Source organism: Oreochromis niloticus, linkage group LG13, assembly GCF_001858045.2.
Source record: "Oreochromis niloticus isolate F11D_XX linkage group LG13, O_niloticus_UMD_NMBU, whole genome shotgun sequence".
Taxonomy (NCBI): Eukaryota; Metazoa; Chordata; class Actinopteri; order Cichliformes; family Cichlidae; genus Oreochromis; species Oreochromis niloticus.
The window spans coordinates 32,121,214-32,148,730 of NC_031978.2; the positions used below are offsets into that span (position 1 = coordinate 32,121,214).

Here is a 27,517-nt window from a genome sequence, read left to right on the forward strand (position 1 = left end):
ATAAAATAAAACAAATTAATAAATAATAATAACGAAGGTCAATCAAGTGGACCAGTACAGCAAGGCCAGTATGATCCACTTGGTGAGGTAACTCCGTTGGATATCTTTCTTGGCCTTCAGACAAAAATTCAAAAATTCAACAATTTTAAATTTCCTTCAGTGTCAACTATCTCTCCTCAGACAGTCACCTGTTTGCTTTCTTTCTTTCTGTTTTTTTTGCTATACTGTCTTCTGCTCATACAATAAGTCATCCTTTGAAGACCTGGAGGGTGTGCATTAAGGATATTCAGATATTGTCATAATCAGTCTCACTTTTTACTTTTTACTTACTTTTCTTGAGCAGGTAAGTTTGAACCAAGCTGTTACTGATTGATTTAATGATGTATTCTGTCATTTTCTCAGAAAAAGCAAACTAAGATTGCTAATCACTGTCTCCATGTCAGATGTTGTGTTGTCAGGAAACCCCTAATAGGGTTATAGAACAGGAACAGCCTACTGTCATGTCAGGTGCAGTGTGTTTTGAGTTTCTGGCCACCTATATAAGAAATGAGACGTATTTTAAGTGTTAACACTTGTCTTTTTCACAGTTTCTATAACTTATTCAGAGAAACTTCAGAGAAAGAAAAATATGGAGATTGAGGATTTAAGCATTAATACACATGTAGGTCCTCCTTTACAACACGCTGGTGTCTAACAGGTTTCAACACTGTATGCTACAGTTGTTCCAGCATCAATATTTGCTGTAGTTCTGTTGTATTTCTGGCATCATAATGAAGGATGTTAAACAGAGAGAGGCACAGCCTGCTGTGTTTCTAACCACTCCCAAAAGATTTGTCCTGGTTAAAAAAAAGAAAACAGTCCATCTGTGTTTTGACAAATGGTGGGCTGAGTGTTGAGAGGGGAAACGATACAAAAAAACCCCACATGATTTATTTTCAAAGCTTTTATGATGCTTTTCCATTGTTCCCCGCATGCTTTAGTCTGGATGCACACTATGACTGCCAATGGGGACGAAACTGTTGCAGAGATACAAAGGAACTGCTCAAATTACACCTGTGACAATTACTACAGCAAGGCCCGCTGTCCATGGGACAAAAGAGTGTTATCCAAAACTACTCACAAAGAATGTACAGAAAAAAATCAATTACTGCTAAGGCTTTGTTAGGCTGTCTGGTATGTCAACAGCAGATTAGTACAACAGCACTGAGATATTTTCAGTCTATAAAATGGCAAAACGTCATTTGGTGCCAAAAATACAAATGACCTCTGAGCTATACATTAGTAACTTTGCTATTAACATTCATTTAACATCTTTATTCCACACAACTATTGAATAAAAATGAGATAAATGGCCTGGGACTAGCTGAATATACCTCTATCTCTCTTTGTGGTGAAGCTGAAGAATGTTGAGATAGTCTTTCTTCACTGTTTCAGTTTCACCAAAATAGCCTCAGAGCACGATGCTGCCACTACCATGTTGGACAGCTAGTATAATGGTCTTTGAAGACCAGCTGGCTGTTACACCACGGTGTCCCAAACTGAGAGGAGGAAACTCATCTGCTGGTCATCGCAATATGAGGAGTGTGTGTGTGTGTGTGTGTGTGTGTGTGTGTAATATCTGTGTCCCTGCAGTTACTAATCACCCCTCCTTTGCCAATTGTCCTGGATGTGTTCATGCCAAACTTGCATTCATATTTGATAGCATGATGTCATTGCTGGTTTCAGTTCGTTTTTAGTATTTGCTGAAAAAATATATATTAAAAAAACAACATATGACTCCAAAATGCAACCACCAGAGATCTGGTCTCTCTTCCATAGTTTGTCTATGCTCCCTCTTTATGTTTTTGCAGATCTCACTGGCTCGGGATGTGGATGTTTCTTATCTGCAGGTACTGATCCTTCTTTGTTTTTCCCTCCTCCCTCCTGAACTATTGTAGTCTGTCTGCTTTATTGTGCAAAGTGCTGATGATACGGTGGTCTATAAATAATACTGAACTGAATTACTGAGCTGTATCATCTGTTGCACATCACTCGAGAAGTTAACAATAAAGTTGTCATGGGCCCATGAGCTCCAGCACCACGCACCAACCCGCAAAACAATTGATCCTAATTATTAATTCAAGTGTCAAACCTGCTCAAACTTAGGTTAATTAATTAGTTGCAAAGTTTGTTTTTTTAGAATACCATCAGTAAGCAGAAGCACTCCATATTTAAAAGGTGCAAGGGATTTAAACAGAATAGAAAAAAGAAAAGAAAATCCACACACAGTATAAACAGGGATTAAAAAAAATTGAGCTCAGCTGCCAGCATAGCCCTCTGCCATAGATAGAAACAAGCTCTTTATCTGGAAGGTTCAAGAACAGCTTGCTCTCTTACTGTGGAACATAATCACCACATTTGTAAACGTAAAGCAGGGCTTTCAATGCAGCCATTCATCTTGAGTTACCATGTTGTCATTCAAACATCAAGGCTGCACTCTTCACAGCAACCTACCGTGTGTTAGAGAACCAAAAAGGCTTTGCCATAAAGTGCCAAGTAGTTCTGAGTCCTAATAACAGGACCGCTAAAAGCCAACTTATAGCAATTATAGTGAGGATTAATAGAGCCATAAGCAAAGGGTTGTTTCTCCAGTTTGCGGTACTGTGTTAAGTCACTCTGTGTGACACAGTCATAGAAGAAGAGCAGGCATTATAAACATGCTGGTATCTCAGCAGGACCCATTACTAAAGTAGCCATTTCCTCTGTAGAAATAACTTGAAATTTCACCCCCTCATTCTGTCTGGCTGCTCTGAACAGTTAAGGGTGTCATTTTATTTCCACAAATTTATTGCTCACAACACATTAAATATATTCAGAGAATAACTCTAACTTCTAGAGGTGAAACAATGAAAAGGAAATGACTGGTTTGGCAGGGGGGTCACATTAAAACACAACACATTTCACAGCATTTTAAAGAATGTCAGTGAAGCCTGCCATGTTAAAGTGGTAACTGGAATAGTGAAATCACCACTGGTTTTTGGGATTTGACAGTGTGTGTGTGTGTGTGTGTGTGTGTGTGTGTGTGTGTGTGTGTGTTCCCCAGCAGTGATGGTCTGATCGTGTTAAAAGCCCTAGAGAAGTCAAAGAACATGACCCTCACAGTGCTCCCAACAATGTCCAGGTGAGAATAAGCCTGGTCCAGCAGGTAGATGAGGGCGTCTTCCACACTGATACCACTGATGTCCCACAAGTAATGTTAAATACCATCATAAAAGCTGCGTCTGGGTCTCTGATAACAATTTCTAAAGTTGGAAAACTATTTTCCACTATTCTAGGTTATGTATAGATAAATAAATAATGTGATTAATTTCATCATTGTGATCAATAAAGCCAAGAAATTTTGTAACTTTTTGTGTGTTAGTCAGATTATGTTGTGACTTATATGAAGTTCAAACTAAACTTAAAGTGAATAAGTTATTATTATTATTATTATTATACAGATATGATAATAATATTAAATTAAAGTCATACTTTACTTCATTACTTTTACCTCACTAGTACACTGGAACCCCTTTTGCCTACAGAGCTGCCTTAATTTCCATCCATCCATTTTCTTCTGCTTATCCGGGTCTAGGTTAGCAGAGAACCACTGACCTTCTTCTCCCCAGTCACTTCCTCCAACATATCTGAGGGAACACCAATGTGTACCCAGGCCAGCTCTCCAGCATCAAACCACTCCAGTGCAAACTGGAGGCAATCATCTGATGAAGCCAGAAGAACAACATAATCAGAGGCCAGTCGACCCATACTCTTGAAGCACCCCCCACAGGAGTTGGTTAATTACCTCAATGATCTCACTCCCATTGATGGGAGTCAACCTTCTTGTCCCAGACCCTGCTTCCTCTACAGAAGGTGTGTTTGTGGGATTAAGGCAGTGCTTAAAATATTCCTTCCACTGCCAGAATATGTCCTCAGTGGAAGATAGGACTACTTCTACAAACTGATGGCTTCTTTCACCTTTGGTGTCCACCATCTGGTTTGGGGATAACCACCACGACCTGCACCAACCATGATGAAGCTGCAGCTTTTTGTGGCAACCTCAACAATGGAGGTGCAGAACATGGTCCATTCAGACTCAATGTCCTCAGCCTTTCTTAGAAGCTTTCAAAGCCCGAGGGGGACTGAAGATATCTCTGGCTTCTGCCAGGCGTTCCCAGTTTACCCTCACTATACATTTGGGTGCGCAATTCTGTCCAGCACCCTCTTCCACCACCTGATCCAACTCACCAGGTGGCGATAAGTGGGCACCTCAGCTCCTCTCATCACTGGAGTGGCTGGGCATTTTGTTTGCTTCATTTGGGGATGTGGTCCAGGATGTCATCGGTAACTGCTATCAATCCCTGTCCGCCTCTGGTGTTGTTGCTGTCCCTCATTTTCAAGTGTATTTCATGACAAACTCTGAAGCACAGACACTCACATGGTTGCTCTCTCCCTCTCTCACTCACTCACACACACACACACACACACACACACACACACACACACATCACAGCAAAATTGTTTCTGTTTGTGTACGCACCTCTGTTTTGTCTTGCAGCATCTGGAGAACCACCACAATAAAGTAGCAGTCCTCAGTGTCACGGCCCTGGCTCCTGTGACCCAGCGCTTTGAGTTTGTATATATTTTGATGGTTTATGTTTAAGTTAGCTCTTTCTATTTTGCCTAGGTTGCCGTTTTAGTTCAATATTTGTTTGATCCCTTTGTGTCATCACCCTCTGAGTTTAAGTCTCCCTCATCGGTTGGACATGTCTGCGTCTCATTGTGTTTCACTTCCCCTGTGGTGTCATTATGTTAATTCTTATCAGCTGTTTCTCCATGTGTTTCCACTTCCCCTGATCACCTCCTGTGTGTCGTTAGTCTGTGTGTTTTCATTTTTTCCTCATCTGGTCATCTGCTATGTTCATGTCATGTTTCTAGGTTTTCATGTGTCCATGCCAGGTCTTCATGTTCATGTTCTTTCATGTTTTGATCCCAGTCTAGGTTATTGTTTAGTTTCACCTTTGCCCTTGTATTTTGTATTGTTTTACCAGCTTGTGAAAAACAGCTTGCCCTTTGTTTAAATCAAGTTTAGTCTTCGTGTGTCAGCACTTGGGTCCACCTTCTCACTTCCACACAATCTGCTTCAGCCAGACTGTAACAGTACGACCGGAACATGATGGACCCAGCGACGCCATAACCCCTCAGACGAGTTCTGGAAAATTAGTTCAAACAGTCTATTGTTCATTCAATGGGCTGATTTTAGTTATTGTCCAAATGTACTGTTTATAAGGTTGGGGAAACCTGCAGTCAGCTGAAGAAGTCACTTGGATGAGTGACGAAATGTTGCTCCTGTGGAAAACGCCACGTCCAGATGAACAGAATCAACCTTTTGGGATTTACTTACCTGGATGATTGAGCATGCATCAAGATAGTTCACACAGTGGTGGATTTATGCAGTGTGTGGTTAAAGCTCTCTGGAAAAGAGGCCCTGGAGGAAAAAGTTTACCAGCTGCAGGGATGTTTTGATGCGTTTCCCTGGGTATGGGAGGCAGTACACCCTCTAATAGCGGACTTTCTCCACACCACCCTCCAACTCCATCCACAGCAGCAGCTGCCCAGCATGCAGGCTGGATCTCCCCAGCCCTGCTGTGATGCATCTCTCCCTTCACCGGAAGTCGGCGCATTAAGTCTCTTGCTTGTCCCCATGCCCAAGCGGACAAGTGCTGCGTTTTCTCCACCGCAACCAGTGGCTGCTTCCAGCACCACGTTCACCTCAGCCATGGTGGCGCCTGCCTCCATCACTATGACTTCCAGGAGGAGGCGGTGTCCGCATCGCCAACATGCCTTACAACAGCTTGAATCAAGTGACTGTGTTTTTGCGCCTCATGTTTTTTCTATAGAGGAGATTAAATCAAATACTGATTTGCAAGTTTATGGGCTATGAAAAGACTGTTCATGTTTATGAAGTAGCTCAGACTAAAATAGTCCTGCCAAGACACTCATGGATGTAAGAACTGTTAATGGGTCAGCTAGCAGAAAGTCACAGAAGACGCCTTCCACGGGCTGTTTGGTTCCTCTGCACAATTACCTAGCTTCCCTGTGCATCGCTCATTCTATGTTCGACCGCTGAACCAAATTTTCAAACTGTTTCATTGTGTGACTTGGAATCAAGTTATGAACATACTGAGAATGATTTCATTGAAACTGACTATGAACCTTTAAGTAATGTTCCCAAGGATGATGATGTTAAGAGTGTTTTCCATGTGGCCAAACTGACTCATTCCGAGACTGAAACTCTGTCTGAATCATGCTCCAAGGCTGAAAAAACTGTGTCTAGCTATTCAGAAAGAGATTCTAAGAACAGTTCCAAAGATTCTGTGAAACCAAGGAGTGTTTCAAGTGTTGCTTCACCCCCAGACTCTGTTGCTCCCAATGCAGCTTATTCAGACACTGCCTGTGTTAATACTCCTGTTTTTGAGATTGTGTTTTCTGAACCTGCTCCTCTGGCTCACTGTGTTCCTGTTCCCAGGGCAGCTGTGGTCCAGTCTTACCCTGCACTCGTATCAGTTTCCCGGGTGAGGGGGGCAGGGGCTCAGTTGGTCTCTGCTCCGGTTTCCAGGTCTGCTGAGGTTCTGCTAGTCCCTGTATGCGTACCAGCTCATCAGGTGGGGACAGCAGCTGCTCAGCCATTGCTGGTGCCTGTACTGTCTCCCAGGGTGAGGGTAGCCGTGAACCAGCTCGCTCCTCCAACTGTACCTACTCCTCGTCTCCACTGGGGTCTCTGGTGAGCCGCTCCAGCACTCAATGGCTTCCATGCCGTTGTCTGTTTCTGCTGGTGACTCAGGAAAGCCCGTCCAGCCATCAGCTCCACCTACTGCACAACCACCAACTCACCCGCCTGTGGCAGCCACACCACCTTTGGCACAGACACCAGATCATGCACCACAAGTTTCCATGTCACCTCCAGCTCAACCTAAAGCTTGCGGCTGCCACACCGCCAACTGCTCAGCCGTCTGTGGCTGCTGCACCATCATTTGTTCGAGCTACATCGCCTGTGGCTGCCAAGCCGCCACCGGTGCAACCACCTGCGGTTGCCATGCCGCTGTCTGGTCCTGTCTTGTCTGATCCTGCGCATCGGCCACCTGCCATGGTGCCCGGAAATTATCATACGTCCATGACCTGCACTGCCTGTCAGTCCACGACCAACTGCCAAGCCCTGTCCAGCGCCTGCCAAGCTTTGTTTGCCGCATGCCGAGACAGCCCGTCCATGGAAACCCACCAAGCTACTAAAGGCTCCTCTTCCACATCCATGCCACAGTAGTCCACCCACCTCGCTGCCCCAGGGTCATCGTCCACACCTGCTGTCACCGCCTTCTGCGCAGTGGGCCTCCTGATCTGCTCCGTCACCGGAGTCGGCCCTCTGATGGGCCTGATTATAGACTCTGTGCAGTTAACTGTGTTTTCGGACTTTGTTCACCTGGAATCCGGGTTGGCCACCTGAACTGCTTCGCCCTGAACTCTTGTGCCATCGAGCTCCGGGTCAACACTGCGACCTCCAAATCGACACTTACAACACTGCACCGTACAACAGCTTGAGGTGAGTGACTGTAGAGAGACCAGACAGACATGATCACAAAAGAAAATCTACAATATAGACCACCAACAGGTGGCATGATGAATAGTTAATCATTGTCAGTGTTGGGAAGGTTACTTTTAAAATGTATTCCACTACAGAATACTGAATACATGCCCCAAAATGTATTCTGTAACGTATTCCGTTACGTTACTCAATGAGAGTAACGTATTCTGAATACTTTGGATTACTTAATATATTATCATGCTGTTTACAACTACGTGAATGTACTATTGCTGTGATTTATTACTGTTACTGAAGGTCCGCGGCTCCGAAACGTAGTAAAGGGACCTCTGGCTAATACGGTGGGTTCCGTGTCGGGCTGGTAGCCTTAAAATAACTTTACTTTGTTGTCTGGGTCAACTTTGCTTGCAGGAGACAGAGAGAGGCGTTGAAAGGCTCCAACGGAACTTATTTTTTCCGGAGGAAAACACGAACACAGTGTACAGTTGAGTCTTAATAGCTTACTTACAACTGGGCTCGTCAGGCACTCTTCTTGGCTGCTGTGGTTATTATTATATTTACATGCTTCCAGCTCCCGTTTTTGCTCCGTGACAGCTCGGACGTTTCCTTTCTCTCCCTCCCTCGCTCACAGACACATAACGTGTATGGTAGTCCATTCTCCCTGCAGCACGGACTACACTGCCCATGAGGCTACATTCTTTAGGGCCATGCCTGTAGCATTCTGCCTTTTAGCTTAGCACAACAACAACAACAAAAAAGCGCTCTCTCACCCAGGAAACACGCAGAGAGAGAGCGCGTCACCCTGTAACCATGGCAACCGTAACGCTGCCGCCTGGAACAACAGAACAGCTGTCAAACAAACCCAAACAGTCCTGACCCGCGAGAATATGAAACAGGGAAGTACCGCCGTGTAATCCATTTATTTCAACAAAGTAACTGTATTCTGAATACCACCTTTTTAAACGGTAACTGTAACGGAATACAGTTACTCATATTTTGTATTCTAAATACGTAACGGCGGTACATGTATTCCGTTACTCCCCAACACTGATCATTGTTATTCAAAGCACCTGTCTGTAGTAATACTGTCATGCCTAATCTGTGTATATGTCTGTATGTCTGTGTAGATATGTTTAAATTTACTGTATTTTGTTTTTATGTCAACATATTTTTTTCTGTTATTTAAATTTTATGCCCCATGTGAAGGAGTACTGCCATAATGTCATTGCTAGAATAATGACAATAACAGTCTTTAGTCTTTAGTTCCCAAAAGGCATTCTGTCTGACTGATTTTTCAAGCCCTGCCAGTCCTTTTGTATGGCCGTTTTGGTGTCAGAACTCATTTGACAGAACCAAGACTCATTTGTGCTCCACTACTGGCTGCCACTGATTTTGGATAACATTGTATTTGTTTCATAAAATTCCTCTCTTGTCCCTATGGGCGGTTTATCCCTCAAGCTCGGGTCCTCTACCAGAGGCCTGGGAGCTTGAGGGTCCTGCACAGTATCTTAGCTGTTCCCAGGACTGCGCTCTTCTGGACAGAGATCTCCGATGTTGTTCCCGGGATCTGCTGGAGCCACTCACCCAGCTTGGGAGTCACCGCACCTAGTGCTCCGATTACCACGGGGACCACCGTTACCTTCACCCTCCACATCTTCTCCAGCTCTTCTCTGAGCCCTTGGTATTTCTCCAGCTTCTCGTGTTCCTTCTTCCTGATATTGCTGTCATTCGGTATCACTACATCGATCACTACGGCCGTCTTCTCCTGTTTGTCTACCACCACTATGTCCGGTTGGTTAGCCACCACCATTTTGTCCGTCTGTATCTGGAAGTCCCACAGGATCTTAGCTCGGTCATTCTCCACCACCCTTGGGGGCGTCTCCCATTTTGACCTCGGGACTTCCAGGTTATACTCGGCACAGATGTTCCTGTACACTATGCCGGCCACTTGGTTATGGCGTTCCATGTATGTCCTGCCTGCTAGCATCTTGCACCCTGCTGTTATGTGCTGGATTGTCTCAGGGGCATCTTTATACAACCTGCACCTGGGGTCTTGCCTGGTGTGATAGACCCCAGCCTCTATGGATCTTGTGCTCAGAGCTTGTTCCTGTGCTGCCATGATTAGTGCCTCTGTGCTGTCTTTCAGTCCAGCTTTGTCCAGCCACTCTTAAGATTTCTGGATGTCAGCCAGTCTGCCGGTGGTACATACCGTGCAGGGGCCTGTTCTTCCATTATGGTTCCTCCTCTTTCTTGGGTTTCTGCTGCCTGAGGTATTCACTGAGCACTCAGTTAGGGGCATCTTTCTGATGTATTCGTGGATGTTCGTTGTCTCATCCTGGACTGTGGTGCTGACACTCACCAGTCCCCAGCCTCCTTCCTGCCGCTTAGCGTACAGCCATAGGGTGCGGGACTTGGGGTGAAACCCTCCATGCTTGGTCAGGAGCTTCCTCGTCTTGATGTCAGTGGCTTCTGTCTCCTCCTTTGGCCAGCTTATTATCCCAGCAGGGTACCTGATCACGGGCAGGCGTAGGTGTTGATAGCCTGGATCTTGTTCTTTCTGTTCAGCTGACTCCTCAGGACTGTAAGGGCAGGGATAGCCCAGTAGGTAGAGTGGTCCCCCCATGATCAGAAGGTCAGGGGTTCAAATCCACTTAACCACTACCCTGAGGTACCCTGATGTACCCCTGGGCGCTGGATTGGTGGCTGCCCACTGCTTCACTGAGTGAATGGGTTAAATGGGTAATTTGATTACGGGGATTAATAAAGTATACATTACCCTCTGCAGGTACTTGGTTGTTGCAGCTTTCCTACTGGCCTCTTCATGGTTCCTATTGCCCTCTGGGATCCCCAGGTACTTGTAACTGTCCTCTATGTCTGCAATGTCGCCTTCTGGTAGTTCGATCCCCTCAGTTCTGACTACCTTCTCTCTCTTTGTTATCATCCGACTACACTTCTCCAGCCCGAACGACATTCCAATGTCATTGCTGTATATCCTGGTAGTGTGGATCAGTGAATCGATGTCTCGTTCACTCTTGGCATACAGCTTGATGTCATCCATGTACAGGAGGTGGCTGACAACTGCTCCATTCCATAGTCAGTATCCGTAGCCAGTCTTATTAATGATCTCACTGAGGGGGTTCAGGCCTATGCAGAACAGCAGTGGGGACAGAGCATCTCCTTGGTAGATCCCGCACTTGATGGTGACTTGTGCTATGGGCTTGAGGTTGGCCTCCAGTGTTGTACGCCACATCCCCATTGAGTTCCTGATGAAGGCTCTTAGGGTCCTATTGATCTTGTATAGTTCCAGGCATTCCAGTATCCAGCTGTGGGACATTGAGTCATAGGCCTTCTTGTAATCAATCCAGGCAGTGCACAGGTTGGTCAGTCTGGTCTTGCAGTCTCAATTTACTGCTCGGTCTACCAGTAGCTGGTGTTTTATTCCTCTGGTATTCTTGCAGATTCCTTTCTGTGCCCCACTCATGTATTGACCCATGTGCCTGTTCATCTTAGCCGCTATAATGCCTGACAGGAGCTTCCACGTGGTACTGAGGCAGGTTACTGGTCGGTAGTTGGATGGGACCGGTCCTGTCTTGGGATCCTTGAGGATCAGGACTGTCTGGCCTTCGGTTAGCCATTCCGGGTGTCTCTTGTCAACTAGCAGCTGGTTCATTTGTGCTGCCAGACGCTCATGGAGTGCAGTCAGCTTCTTTACCCAGTAGGCGTGAACCATGTCGAGGCCTGGTGCTTTCTAACTCTTCATACTGGAGACCCTTTCTTGGATGTCTGCCACTGTGATTATTACTGGACCCTGTTTAGGGTGGTTGCTGTGCCACTGAGCATTGCTGTTATGGGTTGCGTCCTTCTCCCATATGCTCTTCCAGTATTGCTCCGTCTCCAGCCTTGGTGGTGCTGTTCTCATATTGTTCCTTTGCCACTGAGAGTACACCTTGGCTGGTTCAGTGGGGAACAGCTGGTTTATTCTCCTGCCTTCTATCTCTCTGGTGTACCTCTTCAAGCGGCTGGCCAAGGCTGTGAGTCTTTGCTTGGCAGTTTCCAAGGCCTCAGGTATGAACAGCTTGCTCTACTTCTTCTTCATTTTTCTTCATTTTTGTGACTAAGAAATAGGGATGGGTACCGGTTTCCGGTGCCATGATGGCACCAGTTCTGACATAAACAGTAGTAACCAGACTGAAAAGCAGCGCACATTTCGGTGCTTTATTTCGGTGCTTTTTTTGTTCTTGAGATGTCATACACTTTGGATTCTAGCCAATCATTTTACCTTTACAAGGATAGTAGGCGGGCCCAGGTACGTACGTTCTTTTAGAGCAGAGCTACAGATTAAAAATGCCCAAGGCAAAGCGGTCAAAGTCTGGCTGTACTTCACAGCAAAAGATGCAAACTCAGCAGCCTGCAACAAGTGCTTTAAGCCCCACGCCCCGGTACCGGGAGCAAAAAGGAGGAAATCACGTTTAATCGGTTATAACACGGGGTGAGAAATATAAGTCCAGACGTGTGGTATCCACAGAAACCTCTGAATCTCAGCTAAAATGTCATATAAACCATTTCTACAACCACCAAACTCACCGAAAACAAGCCATGATTAAACGAGCAGTTATGTGAATGCGCACAAGTCCGCTAAACAAACAAGGCGAACCAGAAATTCTACAGACTTCATGTAACCCTCTAAAGAAAAGCTGGTTATCTTCCAGAGCTATCACCAATTCCAAACACCAAGTTTCACCACACTCTGACCAAAATTCACTGAATGAGCCGCAAAAGAAGACCACAAAAACACACAGCGGCGCAAATGTGCTAAGACAGAAATTGGCTTACCGTCCAGATTTCCGCCGTTATTTTCGCCGGTAGCCGGTAGCCATGTGATTATCAGCAGTTACCACGCCTACCTAGCCGCATCAGAGTCATTTTCTGTCAACAACCTCCATTTTAGACCCACCTATACGTGACTGGACAGACGTCACATGCAGTAAATTTGGGCCCACGTGGGTTTTGGCATTACAACGTCTGATTGGTTGACATAACGTGAATGTGGCATCGTTACTGTGACTCTATTGGCTCAAACAATTAAAAAGAGGTGTCAATCATGCAAATTGACCAAAAGAAACCAAAGTTACAGCCCCTCAGAGTTTAAAGGGCCAGAGGCCAATTAAGCGCTCCATGGCAGAAAAGGCCCATTACCATGTAAATGTGTGGTTAATTCTTCAAAAACACATTTTAAAAAAATCATTTTTAGGCATGTTAATAAAATTAATTAATGACTGCTCTTAAATACCTAAAAAAAATCAACTGGCATGGTGTCCAATTGTGTGCAAGAATTGGACATTTTTGTACAACGTCTGGATATTCATGTATTGACAGCGCTGTAATTTTTCACTGTTTCACTTTAAAAACATAAATCTTTGCACAGATGCTGGTTATGTTTTTACGGTTCTTATCATTTTGCAGAAAAAAAGAGACTGCTAAAAATAAAAACATGAGAGGTTTTTGGACGAAGTTTGTGTTCTCCATTTATTTATTTATTTATTTATTTTTGCAGTTAAAAAAATAAAAATAAATGAGTATTCAAATAGGGGAGTTCTCAAAAGCCAAATGTGTATCTGAGTCTAAAAATAGATTAAATGCTGTGTTGAGGCTGACAATTTCAGCATTTACATGGATGTTAAGATGTGATTATTTTATCTGAGTAATCTCACCACTAAATTAGTTACAAAGTCTAACAAATGAGATAGAAAATCTAAGTAAGGCCAGGTGGACGATAGATAACAACAACAACAAAAAATGGACAAGGTTAAGAGTCTGGCTTTCAGGAGTCGGGAGTGTTGAATCATTTTAAACTAAGACATTTATCTAATGGTAACCAGGTCCTCTAAGGCAGAATAAATCAGTAGCTGGGGGAAATGTTTTTGGCTATACAAAAAAATGAAATATGTAAAGCCAGACCTACCAAATTGTCCCCACCTCCAGGAGAAGTAACAGATCATTTAAAACAAATGCTTGACAGTGGCATTATTTGACCTTTTTGTAGTTGTTTCTGCAGGAAAAGTGGTGTGGTCTCAGTTTCTGTGTTGTGTATAGAAAGCTTAATGATGTCACCAGAAAGGATATATATGCCCTTTTAATGAAAGATATGAGATATGCCTGCTGGTTGTCCGCACTTGATTTGGCCAATGCAACAGAAGGTTAATCCAAAATGCTTTGAAAACATTACAAGGATTGTTTGAATTTAATGTTTTGAATTTCTGTACATGAAATGTACTTTCTAAAGATGGGTGGATTTCATACTTGCAGATTTGCAGTGGACAACGTGTTTGATGTACTTTGATGATATTATGTGTTTGGACGCACATTTCAGCAGCAGGCCAATTTGAAAATCAAACCCTGTAAATTTGATTTTGTTTACTAATTGTCACATGTCATGTCCCATGCAGAGGGGTTAAGGTAGACCGTGCTATGTGGGCTGCAGTCAGTGAGTTGCCTTCCAAAGCAATCAAATTCAGGCCCACAGCTATCTAAGTTTAACATCCTACTGAAGGTGTTTTAGAGAAAGTGGAGTGTTTTTAATGGACTGATGATTGTCAACAAGTAATAAAAGGTAAAATGAAGGTGGTGAAGTGAAGGTGGATGAGTTTAAATATCTGGGGTCAACTATCCAAAGCAACGCACAGTGCACGAGACAGGTGACAAAGAGAGTGCGGGCAGGATCAAGGGGGTGCAGGGTGATTTGTAACAAAAGGATACCAACAAGAGTGAAAGGGAAGGTTTACGAGATTGTAAAGAGACCTGCTATGATGTATGGTTTGGAGATGGTAGCACTAAGAAAAAGATGAGAGGCAGAGCTGGAGCTGGACAGAATAGCTTGCTAATTTTCAGTATAAGAAAATACATCGTCCAGGCAAATTAATGCAAAAGCATCCAAAATGGGATGGATGCTGTTTCTGCTAACAGGACCAGGTCTGTACTCGGAAGTTTCCCAATTATCTGTAAAGCACATATAGTTTTTGGACACTACGCAGGCAGCCAGCAATTTAATGAGAACAAAGCTTATTAATAACTAAAAGACTAATTACTAACTAGTTTACTAACTACTGACCAGGCAGATTGCATGCAGATGCAATCCTTTCAAGGTTACCTGCTTATGGTGATCCAAAGAAAGTGAGGTTGGAGCCACAAGTTGATGGCTCGTGCCTATCCCAGCTGCCATAAGGCAAGAGGCGGGGTACACCCTGGACGGGTCACCAATCTGTCGCAGGGCTAACGCAGAGACAGACAACCATTCACACCTATGGGTAATTTAGAATCACCAATTAGCTAACCCCAACTAACTGCGTGTTTTGGATGGTGGGAGGAAGCTGGAGTACCTGGGGAGAACATGCAACCTCCACACAGAAAGGCTCAGGCAAGATTGTGGAGTCAAACACAGCACCTTTTTGCTGTGAGGTGACAGTGCCACACCCCATTCTGACCCGGCAAACCAAATATAGGTGTTTTGTTGCCTAAGGTTCTGGTGCTGTTGCCGTCAGAAATGAATACCATTTAGGTATTTAGAAGTTGCAATGAAAGGTAAAAGATAGGCTTCATTGGCCAGGCTGGTTAAGCAACAGGTTAAAAGCGGTGCAGGTTGTTCTTCCCATAAGGCCTCTGCTTGCTCCCTTGTAGCCATCCATCACATCTAGGCCCAATGAATGGGTAGCATTGGACATATCGGGGCCTCTCTATGAAACTCCTAATAAGAACAGGTATATCTTACAAAATGGACTAATCATGAAGCTAAGGACTGTATTGTTTTAGTGTTGTTTGCAGTATCCATTCAGATCAAGGCTGAAATTTTGATTTGACTCTGTTTAAGGAACTGTGAAAACTTTCACATATTTGTAAGTTAGGTACCTTAAAAGTATAACTTAACTGCATCTCATTGTCTGTGTTCTTGCTTTGTGTAAACTGCAGTCACTTAAACTTTGAGACTTTGGTTAGACATTGTCCAACAGAAAAGTCTTTATGACTTTAAGGCTAAGTTCTAATTTTATTCTGAAGGAGAACTGGTCTGGGTACAAAAAGCTGTATTACTCAGGTTAATGCCTCTCTATGAAGGCCCTGAATGTGTGGCCCATTTAGATTAACCCATGTATATCTTCTGTGGTAGCAGCTGACCTAAGGTCCTGAAGGTGGACCACCACATGTCCCCTTAAAGAAGAAAGACCAGCATTAAGCAGTTCAGCTGTTGCCACTGGAAACTCCTCATGTCATCAGAGGTCTCCTATTTCGTCTCAGGATGATCAGATGTAGTAACTTGTAAAGAGGGTAATGTGACTGGGATGAACCCTGAACTCGCCATCATTGGGATACGTTGGTCCAGGGCTAATGACTTATATTGAGCGTGGCTATCTGCGTAGCTAATGAGACTACAGATTTTGATTATGGATGAGCAATGGGCATTTGGTGTGTGTATGTGAGGAGCAGGACATAACGTGGCATAGGTGTGTTCATCATTTGCGGCTGATTTGTGCTGCCAGGAACGTTGACAGTTAGCGAGGGGGTTAGCTATTCCTGTGTTAGGAGGGGAGGTTTGCTGGCTTCTTTAGCTAGTCCAGCTCAATCAGAGGAACGCGAGACGCTGTCATTGCTCCTCAATGTGCTGCGGCCTCGAACGCTTCAAGCATTATTTAATGTGTGGCTTCCTGTGCACGCCAGTGGAGTGAGAGGACCCCACGAGCCCAGACCCTGGGATGGGGTCTCTTTTAATTTTAGGGATGGATATTTTTATCCCCCCCACCTCCACCCAATGAACCCTTTTATGAAGTGTAACAGTTGGAAAGTTTAACATCACATTCAGTGTAATCACTGTTTATTTTGTCAACAAATACAACCCAGCTTTAAACCTGGAAACTGCTCATTATAGCACCTAAACATTTATGCTGGTGTAATTCTCGGGTATAATTATCTGGTGCTACGTTGCTTTTAAAGTCTTGATCTGGATTAATAAAAGACGCATTTTTGAAGGAAAAGATCCACAAATGAAAAATCAGATTGTTCAGATTTTCTGTGGACTGCAGGGTGTTTGCAAATTATTATTAATTACTTACATTATTTAAAATACAGTCTTGTTGACTGACTACTGGACAATGTGTTTTGCTACATACGTTACCTGAATTCTCTTTTTTTTGGGGCGTTGAACAGTTGCTATTTTTGAGGATGTGTAAAACTCCCCTCTTAGCCATTGTATGAAGCTGAGAGGCCAAGACCATGCATCCTCAATCAATTTCCCAGGCTGTAGTTCTGCAACCCAGCTTGCAAAATCCAGGTCCCCTTTAGTCGCTCCCTTTTTATCCTCCTTTTACCTTTGTCAAACAATGGATCCTTCCCTATTTCACACTGAATCCCCTAAACACTGTGTGAATAAAGTTAGTCCAACATGCGGCCCTAAACCCACCCTGAGACTGCTGCGGGCAGCCACACTCACAGAATTGTGTGTTAATAGTCCAATTAGATAATTGCCATCTTTCACTCCTTTTCCTCTCTGTTTCCCATAAAGGCATGAATGGCACTCAGGGAGGGGGGCAGCCTGAAGAGGGCTTCTGGCCAGCTAAGGTGACAAGAAGGGCCAGAGAATGTTCCTTGCACTAGCCCGCTGGTTTGAATTGAATCTTTGTGGCCTAATCAATGGTCTTATTGGATTACTGGCCACTGCTGTGTTCAGAGATATTGTTTCACTGACAATGAAAATAGCAAAGAGTTGGTGGTTGGGTGGGTGGGTAGTGGGTTGGAAGGCGAGTGGTGGAGAGAGGTAGGGGCCATTTCAGGGGTATGCGTGCATGAGAGAGAGTGTAGGCAGCCGAAGCACTAATGACAAGTTTTGTTCCCCTTTTTTGTCTCCTTCAAATATGCAGGTTAAGATTGCGAGAGCTGAAGATGGCTTTTAGGGTGCAATCATTTGAATACTGAAGGATGTGGCATTAGCGTCCGGGACCTCGCTGGGGTTTTCTCTTTGACCGAATCACATGATGACACAGGAAACTTGAACACAATTCTCATTTAAGAAGAGCCCAGCATTGTTGTGGTACTCCAGCTGGCTAGGTCATCATTGCCTTCATAAATTTTGCTATGTGTGGATTTTTTCATTACCCTTTGTTAGCTATCTCTCTCACACTCTGTCTCCCTCTCTGGCTCTCTCCCAGTTTCTCTTGCCTACAATAGCGTAGTGACAAGATCTGCACGTTGCAGAATTCCATTGATTGGAGAGAAAGCCAAAGGGAAAAACGAGATCAAAGTTCACTGACAGGCTGCAACAACACGGTACGCTGTAAAAAGTCAGTGGGACAAAATAACTAGCCGTGTTCTGGCGCCGGAAGAACGACGTGCCCGGGAACTTTTTTGGGCTCCGGTCGACTCGTACCTCTGCGATTGTGTGCGGGAGGCTTGGTTGCGAGACAAGACCAATCATTTGTCTTGATACCCTTCACTGAGAGCAGGCAAACTGAGGGGGACGGAACGAACAAACCCCTCTATCAAGACCTGATCTATTTCCCCAAACAATTTTGTGTATTCATGAGGTTACGCAAATGTGGAGGCAGCAAAATTACCGTAATCAATTGAAACAGCGAGTGCGCATCCATGGCTCTGATTATTTGGAGATCATCTATCAGCCTGATGTCTGTGTAACGAGGAAAGGGGGGCATTGAATTACTATTGAGATTTACTGAGAAGTCCATGATCATTGGGCAAGGGAGTTTGGTCAGTGATAATAGGACTCCTTGGTCTGGCGGCGGCGGAAGTATTTCTCCAAACATTAGATAGCTGACACTGCACAGCTGAAAGGTGCTGTTTTGAAACTAAAACCCACAGTGTCCGGACAGGCTGGTGAGCCGCATTCTCCATAATCTCCTTTTTTTCCCCCACCTGACAAAGGAAAATCAGAGGTGGACAAGCGGCGGCTCTAAGAGGATAAACTGAGCATGGAGGTCAGATACAACCAAGAGACTGAAGGGATGGTGCTGAAGAATGGACTAAAGGAGGGAAAAGATGGCAAGGACTCCCAGGGCAGCCTGACCAAAAGCTTCCTCAAGGACCAGCAGGACTCCTTTCCCCCCTCCGGGACCGTGGACACTTGTGACAAGAACAGGGGGAGCACAGGGGACCCAGACTACTGTCGGAGAATACTTGTTCGAGGTAATGTTTGTCCTTTGATTTTTAAGCTGTTATCAGTCTGTCGCACTCAGCTGCATTTGACAAATTTGAAATATGAGATTATCTTGAAAAAAGTTGTAAAACGAGCTCCGTAATGTCACAGTGTGGTCGTTTAGTTCATAAAGAGGAAGCTGACCGTTCATCAGCCTTTGTAGATTGGAAGCACTTTACTGAACTTTAAAGTTAACACCAAAAGGTTTTCCTTTTTTAAAATGTAGTTTTAATTAACGGCCCTTTAATAAACTCACTTCTTCTTATTTTATTGCTCCAGAATTACAGCAACATAAAAATGTAAGATAACTGAATTATCTGCTGTGTTACGTGCACATGCTTTTTAAAGACAATGACAAAACGTTTAGAATTTATATTTTAAGATTAATTATTACAACAATTTTAGGATTTACTGTTAAAATAAGCAGATTTAAAAGTGCTTTACCAGGTATATCCCCTATATTTTCAGAGTTATAAAGATCACTAATCAGAGGGAAAATACGGACACACTTTGTTATTATTGCTGTTTAACATCAACAAATGATGCATCGCATTAAATGTGTGAGTGAACAGCTGAGTGTGTCATCTGTGTGTTTTCTGTCACCCATCACGAGTGTTTGAAAACAAATTATTAATATAATAGCTACACAAAACCACTTGTTTAATTACTCAAAATGTAACAAGGAAAATGTGCATCAAGGTTTTCAATTAAAATATTTTACTCTAATATTGAATAAAATTATACAGTAATTATTCATTCATGTTTTCACAGCATAATTTAAAATAATAGCGAACATAAGCAGACTGTAAAGATATAGATATAACCATTAGCATTTTATTCATTTGTCTTTTGTGCCAGGTCGTGTGAATGAAAAATAAATAGGCTCACTTTGATTTAATGTTTTTTTTATTATAATCTTCACTTAAACTTAAATTGAATTTTCAGTTTTCTGCAAAGCATTTCACAGTCACACTGATGAAAATAAATCATTTGGAGTACGTCACGTCACACTTAAAGGTTACTCAGAATAGACCTCCACTACTGTGGCTTTATAAAATATAATTCTAATAATAATAAATTTAATTATATTAATAATTGAGATGAGATCAAATTTGTCTACATTGTGTCCTGGTTGTGATGTTGCCACTGTGGTTTGAATTATTTTGCTTCTTGTTGCAGATGCTAAAGGCTCCATAAGAGAAATCATTCTGCCCAAAGGTTTGGACTTGGACCGGCCGAAGCGTACCCGCACCTCCTTCACTGCAGAGCAGCTCTACCGTTTAGAGATGGAGTTTCAGAGGTGTCAGTATGTGGTTGGAAGGGAACGCACAGAATTGGCCCGTCAGCTCAACCTCTCTGAAACTCAGGTATGCACTCAGCAACATCGCCATGAATTTAAACAAAGTGTCTTTCTGCACGAAACCATCATCTATTTGGATTTCACATAATTCTGTTAGTGTTTTAGCCAATAGGAAGGTGGATATAACCACATAATTAAATTAAGTTCAGTTCATTTTCAAGCACATGAATAATTATGTAGGACTCAGAGGAGGCCATTTACTAACTGTTTATTTAAGTTGGAAATATTTTGTGTTCACAGAATTTTAAGGAGATATTTTTACACATAATTACACTTTGATTTTGAAACATGATTTTCATGCTGATCACTGGTTTGCATGCTATATGGAAAAAAAATCCTCCACCCACAGCAATCATTAAAAATCATATCTCAGCGGTTGTAACTTACTGTTTTAGAGAGACCCCAAAATATTTGATTTGAGCTTCTAATAAAAATTGAAATTGAAATAAAGCAATCATGTGTTTACTGTCTGACTGAGATGTGTGCTGGCCATAGAAAAGCTCAGAATTTGTCTTCATGCTGTACATGTGGGGTCAGCACAGGTTCATGTAGTGGGTGAACTGTGTTTGCTCTTTGTACCAGATTCCACAGCGAGTCACTCCAGTGATCCCAGCTGCCTGTTTCAGCTCCTGTGGCTCGTTGGCTTCTCTGTGATTTTTAACACTGGTGCTGTCGGGACCTCAGTTTGCAGTTTGTGTTAATGTGGGTTTCGCCACAGATGAATGAACTTGACCTTGAGAAAAGGCCTGCAAGAGGTCATCTAAAGACACAACTAACAGCAACGGCTGTGCATGTTTTAACCTAGCTGTGTGTTAACATTTTAAATGTTTTACATTTTCATTAGAGCAACACAACCGCTGTTTCCCCCACACTGCAACTGTTCATTTAAAAGTCGGACAGAAAACCAACTTTTCAATGTCTAGTTTTCATCTGAAATGTAAATAGTTGGATTGAGACTCCTCGGCCGTCATGTGTAATCAGCAGTTTGAAGATACCAGTTTCACATCGTCAACTTTGCACTGAGGCCACTCAGGAGACCACCTTGTTCATTTTTGTAGTCTTTATGTTGCGGACAGAGATTATTGGATAGAGCAGTGGCGTTTCTTCACTTTGTGTGAAGAATATAGCGAGGAGATAAAAGTATTCAAATGTGATTGGAGTCGTTTTTAAATCTTTTTTCTTTTACTATATATTATTAATATTTTGCTCTTTACTAATTTTTACTGTACCATTCTGCTGAGTGACTGTCTTCTGCTCGTCAAATAAATTTCATTGCAATGTTGATCCTGTGCTAACTTGCATATGACAAATAAAACTGAAAACTGAAAACTGAGTAGCCCCCGGACTGAGCTGCTGATGATTGGTACGTGTATATTTTGTTCCTTATTAAAATAGTCCCGTGTGTCTAACAACGACAACAGCAGCTATATTTCACATAAAACCTCTTTCACTTTTGACATATTTTAAATTATACCGCTAATTAAAATTGAACTATTAAAATGTCACATTAAATAAAATGATGGATAAAACATGTAAATATAATAAAAATTTACTGTTTCTGATGAAAGGTACAACATCGAGCCTATATTAAGCACATCGAGGTAAATGTTGCGCTACATAAATAAAACTGAATAAAAACTGAATACTTGTGCTAGTTTAATCAGTTACAGCAGTAATATCCTCAGGCATGGAAATAATTTCTTCCCTGCTGTATATTTCACTTTCACAGTTTTCAATAAATCTCTAAAATGTTAGAAATATATTTTATTATGACTAATTTATTTAATTCAAATTAAGTTTAATATTTTCTGTTCATCAGATATTATTTTTAAGGAGCAAAAAGTGTCAATGTCAAATATTACATTTAAGATTTTTTAAATTTGTCTGAGGATATTTTGTGAAGTTTAGCCTTCATTTCCAGGGTCGGTAAATCCTGTGTTGGTAATTTAAAAAGTCATTGCAGTTATTTATCACCACTCTGAATGGAGATACGTAGAATACAAATATGGAATAGACCAGGTTTACTGTGAATGTGGTATTCAGGGTTTTGTTTCTAAAGAAATATGTTGAGATTTTAAGATCTTAATGTTAATAGGAGGCTATTTAAAATAACACAAATGCTGGCGAGTCATATTCAGGATAAAGCAGCTGGTCATTAATCTTTGTGGATCATTTAATTTTCCAATAAATAACATCACACCACAACAATCAGACATAAAGTCCAGATTCCCATGTTTTTGTTTACTGATGGCTCTGTTGGATCGTGTGTGGTTTGACTGAATTACTTTGCTGTCAGTTAGTCTACATGACTTAATGAAATCACTGTATTTTATGGTCAGTCTACTCTTATTAAAATGTCTGCACATATATAGCTGTTAGTACGGCTCTGAAAGAACGCTGCATCTGCACGGGGGAAGGGAAGGCAGCTGTCGCTGTAATCTGTGCAGACGAGCTGAAGCAGCAGATATCAGTGAATATAAAATATTAGTCTTTTCTTAATTTTATACCAGCACACAAGATTTATATATTCATACACAGGATTTGGATCTGTGAACACGCGCTCTACGGCAACAGAGGAACTACATATGATTATTATTTCTCTGAAGGCTCTCTCTTATGTGTTTGAATCTAGGTGAAAGTCTGGTTCCAGAACCGCCGTACTAAGCAGAAGAAGGACCAGGGGAAGGACTCTGAGCTGCGTTCGGTAGTTTCAGAAACAGCAGCCACCTGCAGTGTCCTCAGACTGCTAGAGCAGGGCCGGCTGCTGACGCCTCCCGGCCTGCCGGGCCTCCTGCCTCACTGCGGCAGCAGCACTCTGGGCTCTGCCCTGCGGCCACCCTCCATGGCCATGGCCAGCAACGGCAGCAGTAGCAGCAGCAGTAGCGGAGGAAGCACTGGCACAGCAGGCGGCAGCCCCCCGCTACCCGCCGTCACCAGCTCAGGGACAGTGGCAAGCTTGCAAAGCTCACCGGCAGCTCACAGCCTTTTCAGCTTCCCTATGCCCTCCTTACTCAGTGGCGTCGCCACCCGCATTTCCTCCAACCCCTCTCCATGGCGGGCTCCCTGGCTGGAAACCTGCAGGAACTTTCTGCACGCTACCTGAGTTCCTCTGCCTTTGAGCCTTACTCGCGGACCAATGGCAAAGAATCCATGGACAAGAAAATCCTGGAATAATGCTTTGTTTTTACATAGATGGAGTCCTGTTTCCTCAGGACACGTGCCGGTTATTTTCCTTGGCTGTTATTGTCATTTTTTTGTTTCGAGCTGTCTCTTTCATCTGTCTGTGTCATGTTTTGTAGCAGTTCATGTATTCCAGTTGCGCATCTGGCGCCTTGTACGAGGAAGCAAACATAAGCTCGTCTTAACAAAGAAAAGGTGGCAGTGGGGAGATTTTGCACAAGAAGTTCATAAAGGACTTTATAAAAGAGAATTAGAGAGATATACACTGAGGAGAGTAGTAACAGATGTCTTTCTGTTAATAAACAAATATTTAGTCCAAAAACCAACTATATACTAAAGCGCCTAGAGAATACAGCTGCTACTGTGGTGCATACAGTCTACAGCAGGGCGCTGAAGGCTGGTGACAAGAACTGTAAAGTTATGGTAATGTTGTTGAACTGTGTTCTTTGATTGTGATGGGTAGGTGCGTGTCAGAGCAGTGAGTAGATATAGACAAACAAGATGAGACGTCAAACACCTGAGCAGCAGTTTGTGTCATCCGACCGGTAGATCAGTGCTTTTAAAATTTAATGTTAGCAAGGCCAATTTCCTGAAACAGAACGAAAGAAGGGGTCGAGTCTGCGATTAAAGGCCAGAGTCAAACCCAGCGATCAGAGACGTGATTACAGTTTGCATATGCAGATGTTTCATAAGAGCATCTTTTGTAAATCTGTATTATGTTTGAACCAAACCAAAACAGAATCCAGAACAATGTCGTCATACAGTATGAGAGTTGAATTGTTCCGTGTTCACACACACACACACACACGTGTGTGTGTGTGTGTGTGTGTGATTGTAATTCCACTACGAGTTCTCCAGGTTTTGGTGTACAGTTTCTATTGCGTGTTGGAGCTAAGCACAGGTACGAGCTACTGAAAGGGAGAAAAGGCTTTTCAGCTGAAACTGTTTGCTTTGTTGAACGCTACAAGGTAACAGCTTTTTCAATCATTAAGACAACCTTTCCTGTGCAAAATTTCTTAAATCCACAGCCTTCAGAAAAGATTAAGGCCGATGATTCTTGTGGAGACTGAATGAAATTATTGTAGTACTCAAGTACTGGAAATGCAAAATGTACCTTAAAGTTGTTATTTTATTGTAAATTATTTACTTCTGTAATTAATAGATTATTAGTATATCTGGAAAATAATGAATGAATGAATGTATTAGCAGGGTTCAATCAAAAGCTCTTTGGTGCTGTTGTTGTGAAATATCTTGAAATTTGTGAAATGTGTGGTTCAAATGTTGATATATATTATGTATACGGCTGCAGACAAAGACAAGTGTGTTTTTTTTTCTTCCATACATGTTGCTATAAATTAAGTTATGATAAATTTCATGACTGTCATGCCTCCTCTACACGCGCCTGATGTGTATGCTTGCTGATGTTATTCCCACTCATCCTTTGACTGGAGGGAACAAAAGCTATGAAGCAACAAAGTGGACTAACGTGTTGCAGTGACAGCGTAATTGGTTTAAAGGACATTTTATTAGGGCTGTACAGTTATTTATGTAAGCAAACATTTTATTCATTTTGTACTATAAGAGACCAGAAACAGTAGGAAAAAAAACTGCCTTTTTTGTTCCTTTTTCCAAAATCTAAAACAATGAAATCGACAAAGAAAGGCCCGAGCAGATGGTGGAGTCAAACTCAGGATCTTCGTGCTGTGAGGCGACAGTGCTAACCACTATCCCACCATGCTGCCCCGGTTCGTACGTTCTGCCCGTGGGTTCTCTCCGGGATAACGGTGTAAATTCAGTTGAGACATTCGTTTCAGTTTTCACAAATCTGAGTTTCTGTATTTTCTGACTAAAATCTACACAACAAAAGACAACAGTTGACTACAGCGTTGGTTTCCACATCTGGTTCGCCCTTTTGTTTTCCTATGAACTCGAAACAAAAACCTTTAGGGCTAGCAGCCAGTATTTTGTTTTTTCACCTGCTCCACCAACTAATTAGTCGGCTGGACGAGAGGCCTGCAGCTTCCACCCAGTCCTCCAAACATACTTTAACAAACTCCTCCTAAAAGTTTCTGTCAGTCTAATTTCAAGTTATTTTCAGTAAATTTGAAGAAAAAAATTTGCAAAGAATCTTGTTTTAAGTCATTTAACACATTTACATAAATGAATATTAGAAATAAAAGTAAGACTTCCAAAGACCTCTTGTAATCATTGGTCTCACTCTCTGTTGATGAAAACATGGTTAAACCGTCTTGAACCTCTACAACTCCCAATAGCAATGAAGACTTATAATAATATAATAGTCGTGTTTTCTGATATAATGTTAACATAGCACTGCAGCACACAGTGGAGGTTTGTCAGACTGCTATGAAAACTCTTAGTTTGTTTGTTCTCTTCTGAGTTTAGCCCTGCTTGTTTCTGCAGAATAATAACACCAGAAATGCAAAACTGAGGCTTTTTTGTTCACAGAACCAAAGAAACCAATCCTTCCCACTGTGTCTTGGGAATCTCCCAGAGGAAAAAATAAAGGTTACATTTATGCCTCCTATGCCTCTCAACCCCATTCTGGAGGCCCCCATCCATTCTCTCCCTTCACCCTTAGTCCAATTAGAAGAAGGTCGGGGAGGTTTTTGTAAGTGTGCTGGGTTTTTGAAGGGGTATGTGTGTGTGAGTGCATGTATGTCTGTGTTTTTTTATGTGCAGACCACCAACATATTTTCTCTCATTACATCGTCCTGTCTTTAAACTCAGGTCTTAGGAGATGACAGAAAGCCTACATTCTGTCCTGTATTTAGTATCTGTATTTTGCCTTCGATGAAGCTAGTACATCTCACTATTCATCACTCACTGAAGACAAAAAGAACAACCCCTGGTTTCTTTTCAGGCTGGCGAAGAGTCAGCGTACTAGCCAAATATTTCTATAACCTTAACTCGGAATGACTCCTTGAATTTCTTTACAAATAAAATTTTAGATTATTCCTACCTGTCCCACACACGTATCATTAAGTACAACTTTAAAACTACTCATATTTATTTAGACTTTTTTCTCTCTGATTGATGTTCCTCAGTTAACCTCAGTTATTATTTCCTCCAAACCATCATCATGTCTGAAGCACATTTACACTCAAAGAAGTCCTACCATTAATTAATGCTTTGATTTTAAACATGATTAATCTATCTCTGTTATCGGGGGGTATGTACCACAAGCCTTTAGGTGGCAGTAAATAAAACAATAGTTAAAACGCCAGCCTTTGACCCAGCTGTCTAGCTGATGATCTGCAGAGGAATGGCTCATTTGAAAAGTTCTGTCAGCATTCAGAAACAGCAGCAGTGAGGATAAAACATGATTTTTTGATGGCCACCAGATCCCCACAAATAAGTCCAGGCCTTTCTCCAGTGTCTGTGTTCCAGGACAGGTAAAACAATCCCTCGTTAAACTCACAGCAGGGGTTTGCTGAGTCTGGATATGTTCATGTGGCGTCTTGCCAAACCACTTCAATCTATGTAACATCAAGTTGAGCGCTGTGATTAAGTTGCACTTCTTCAGGTTATTCAATTTATTTCAATTCCATTCACTTTTAATGTCATAGCAGCAAAGCACAAAATTGCCTGGAGGTGCTTTAGACCCTACAATAACAGAGAAAATCCCAGCAATCACATGACCCCCTATGAACAAGCACTTAGCAACCGTGGGAAGGAAAAACTCCCTGAGCCACCAGCTGGGGGTGAGGGGAGGATACAGGACAAAAAACATACTGTGTAGATAGATTAATAATAACTAATGATTAAATGCATGAGTTATTGTTAAAAAGGTGGGTGAAGAAAAAACATGCATCATGGAAAGCCCCAGCAGGGCCTAGGCCTATTGCAGCATAACTAAGGGAGGACTCAGGGTCACCTGATCCAGCCCTAATTATATGCTTTAGTAAAAAGAAAGTTTCAAACTCAGTGTTGAAAGCAGAGGGTGTATGTCTCCCAGTGTCTCCTGAATCCAAACTGGGAGCTGGTTCCGCAGAAGAGGGGCCTGAAAAAGTAAGTCGAGTAAGCCAGCAGTCTGAGAGTGAAGTGCACTATTAGTGCGATATGGTACTATGAGGTCTTTGAGACAAGCTTGTGCGTTATTATTGAAGACGTTGTGTACGAGGAGAAGGATGTAGAATTAAATTCTTGATTT

The 27,517-nt window shown here is 42.6% G+C and overlaps 2 protein-coding genes across 2 annotated transcripts; both read left to right on the forward strand.

Moving 5' to 3' along the window:
• Positions 1–4,515: 4,515 nt before the first annotated feature.
• LOC112841931 (uncharacterized) lies at positions 4,516–7,610 on the forward strand. Its single transcript, XM_025897318.1, has 2 exons — positions 4,516–4,650; positions 6,548–7,610. The coding sequence occupies exon 2, from the start codon at positions 6,665–6,667 to the stop codon at positions 7,337–7,339; it is 675 nt and encodes a 224-aa protein (XP_025753103.1). The 5' UTR covers positions 4,516–4,650; positions 6,548–6,664; the 3' UTR covers positions 7,340–7,610.
• A 9,833-nt stretch (positions 7,611–17,443) lies between these two features.
• vax1 (ventral anterior homeobox 1) lies at positions 17,444–26,469 on the forward strand. Its single transcript, XM_003454995.4, is given in 4 exon segments — positions 17,444–18,796; positions 19,986–20,173; positions 22,799–23,204; positions 23,207–26,469. Coding segments are annotated over 4 exon segments (942 nt in total). The 5' UTR covers positions 17,444–18,582; the 3' UTR covers positions 23,341–26,469.
• Positions 26,470–27,517: the final 1,048 nt, after the last annotated feature.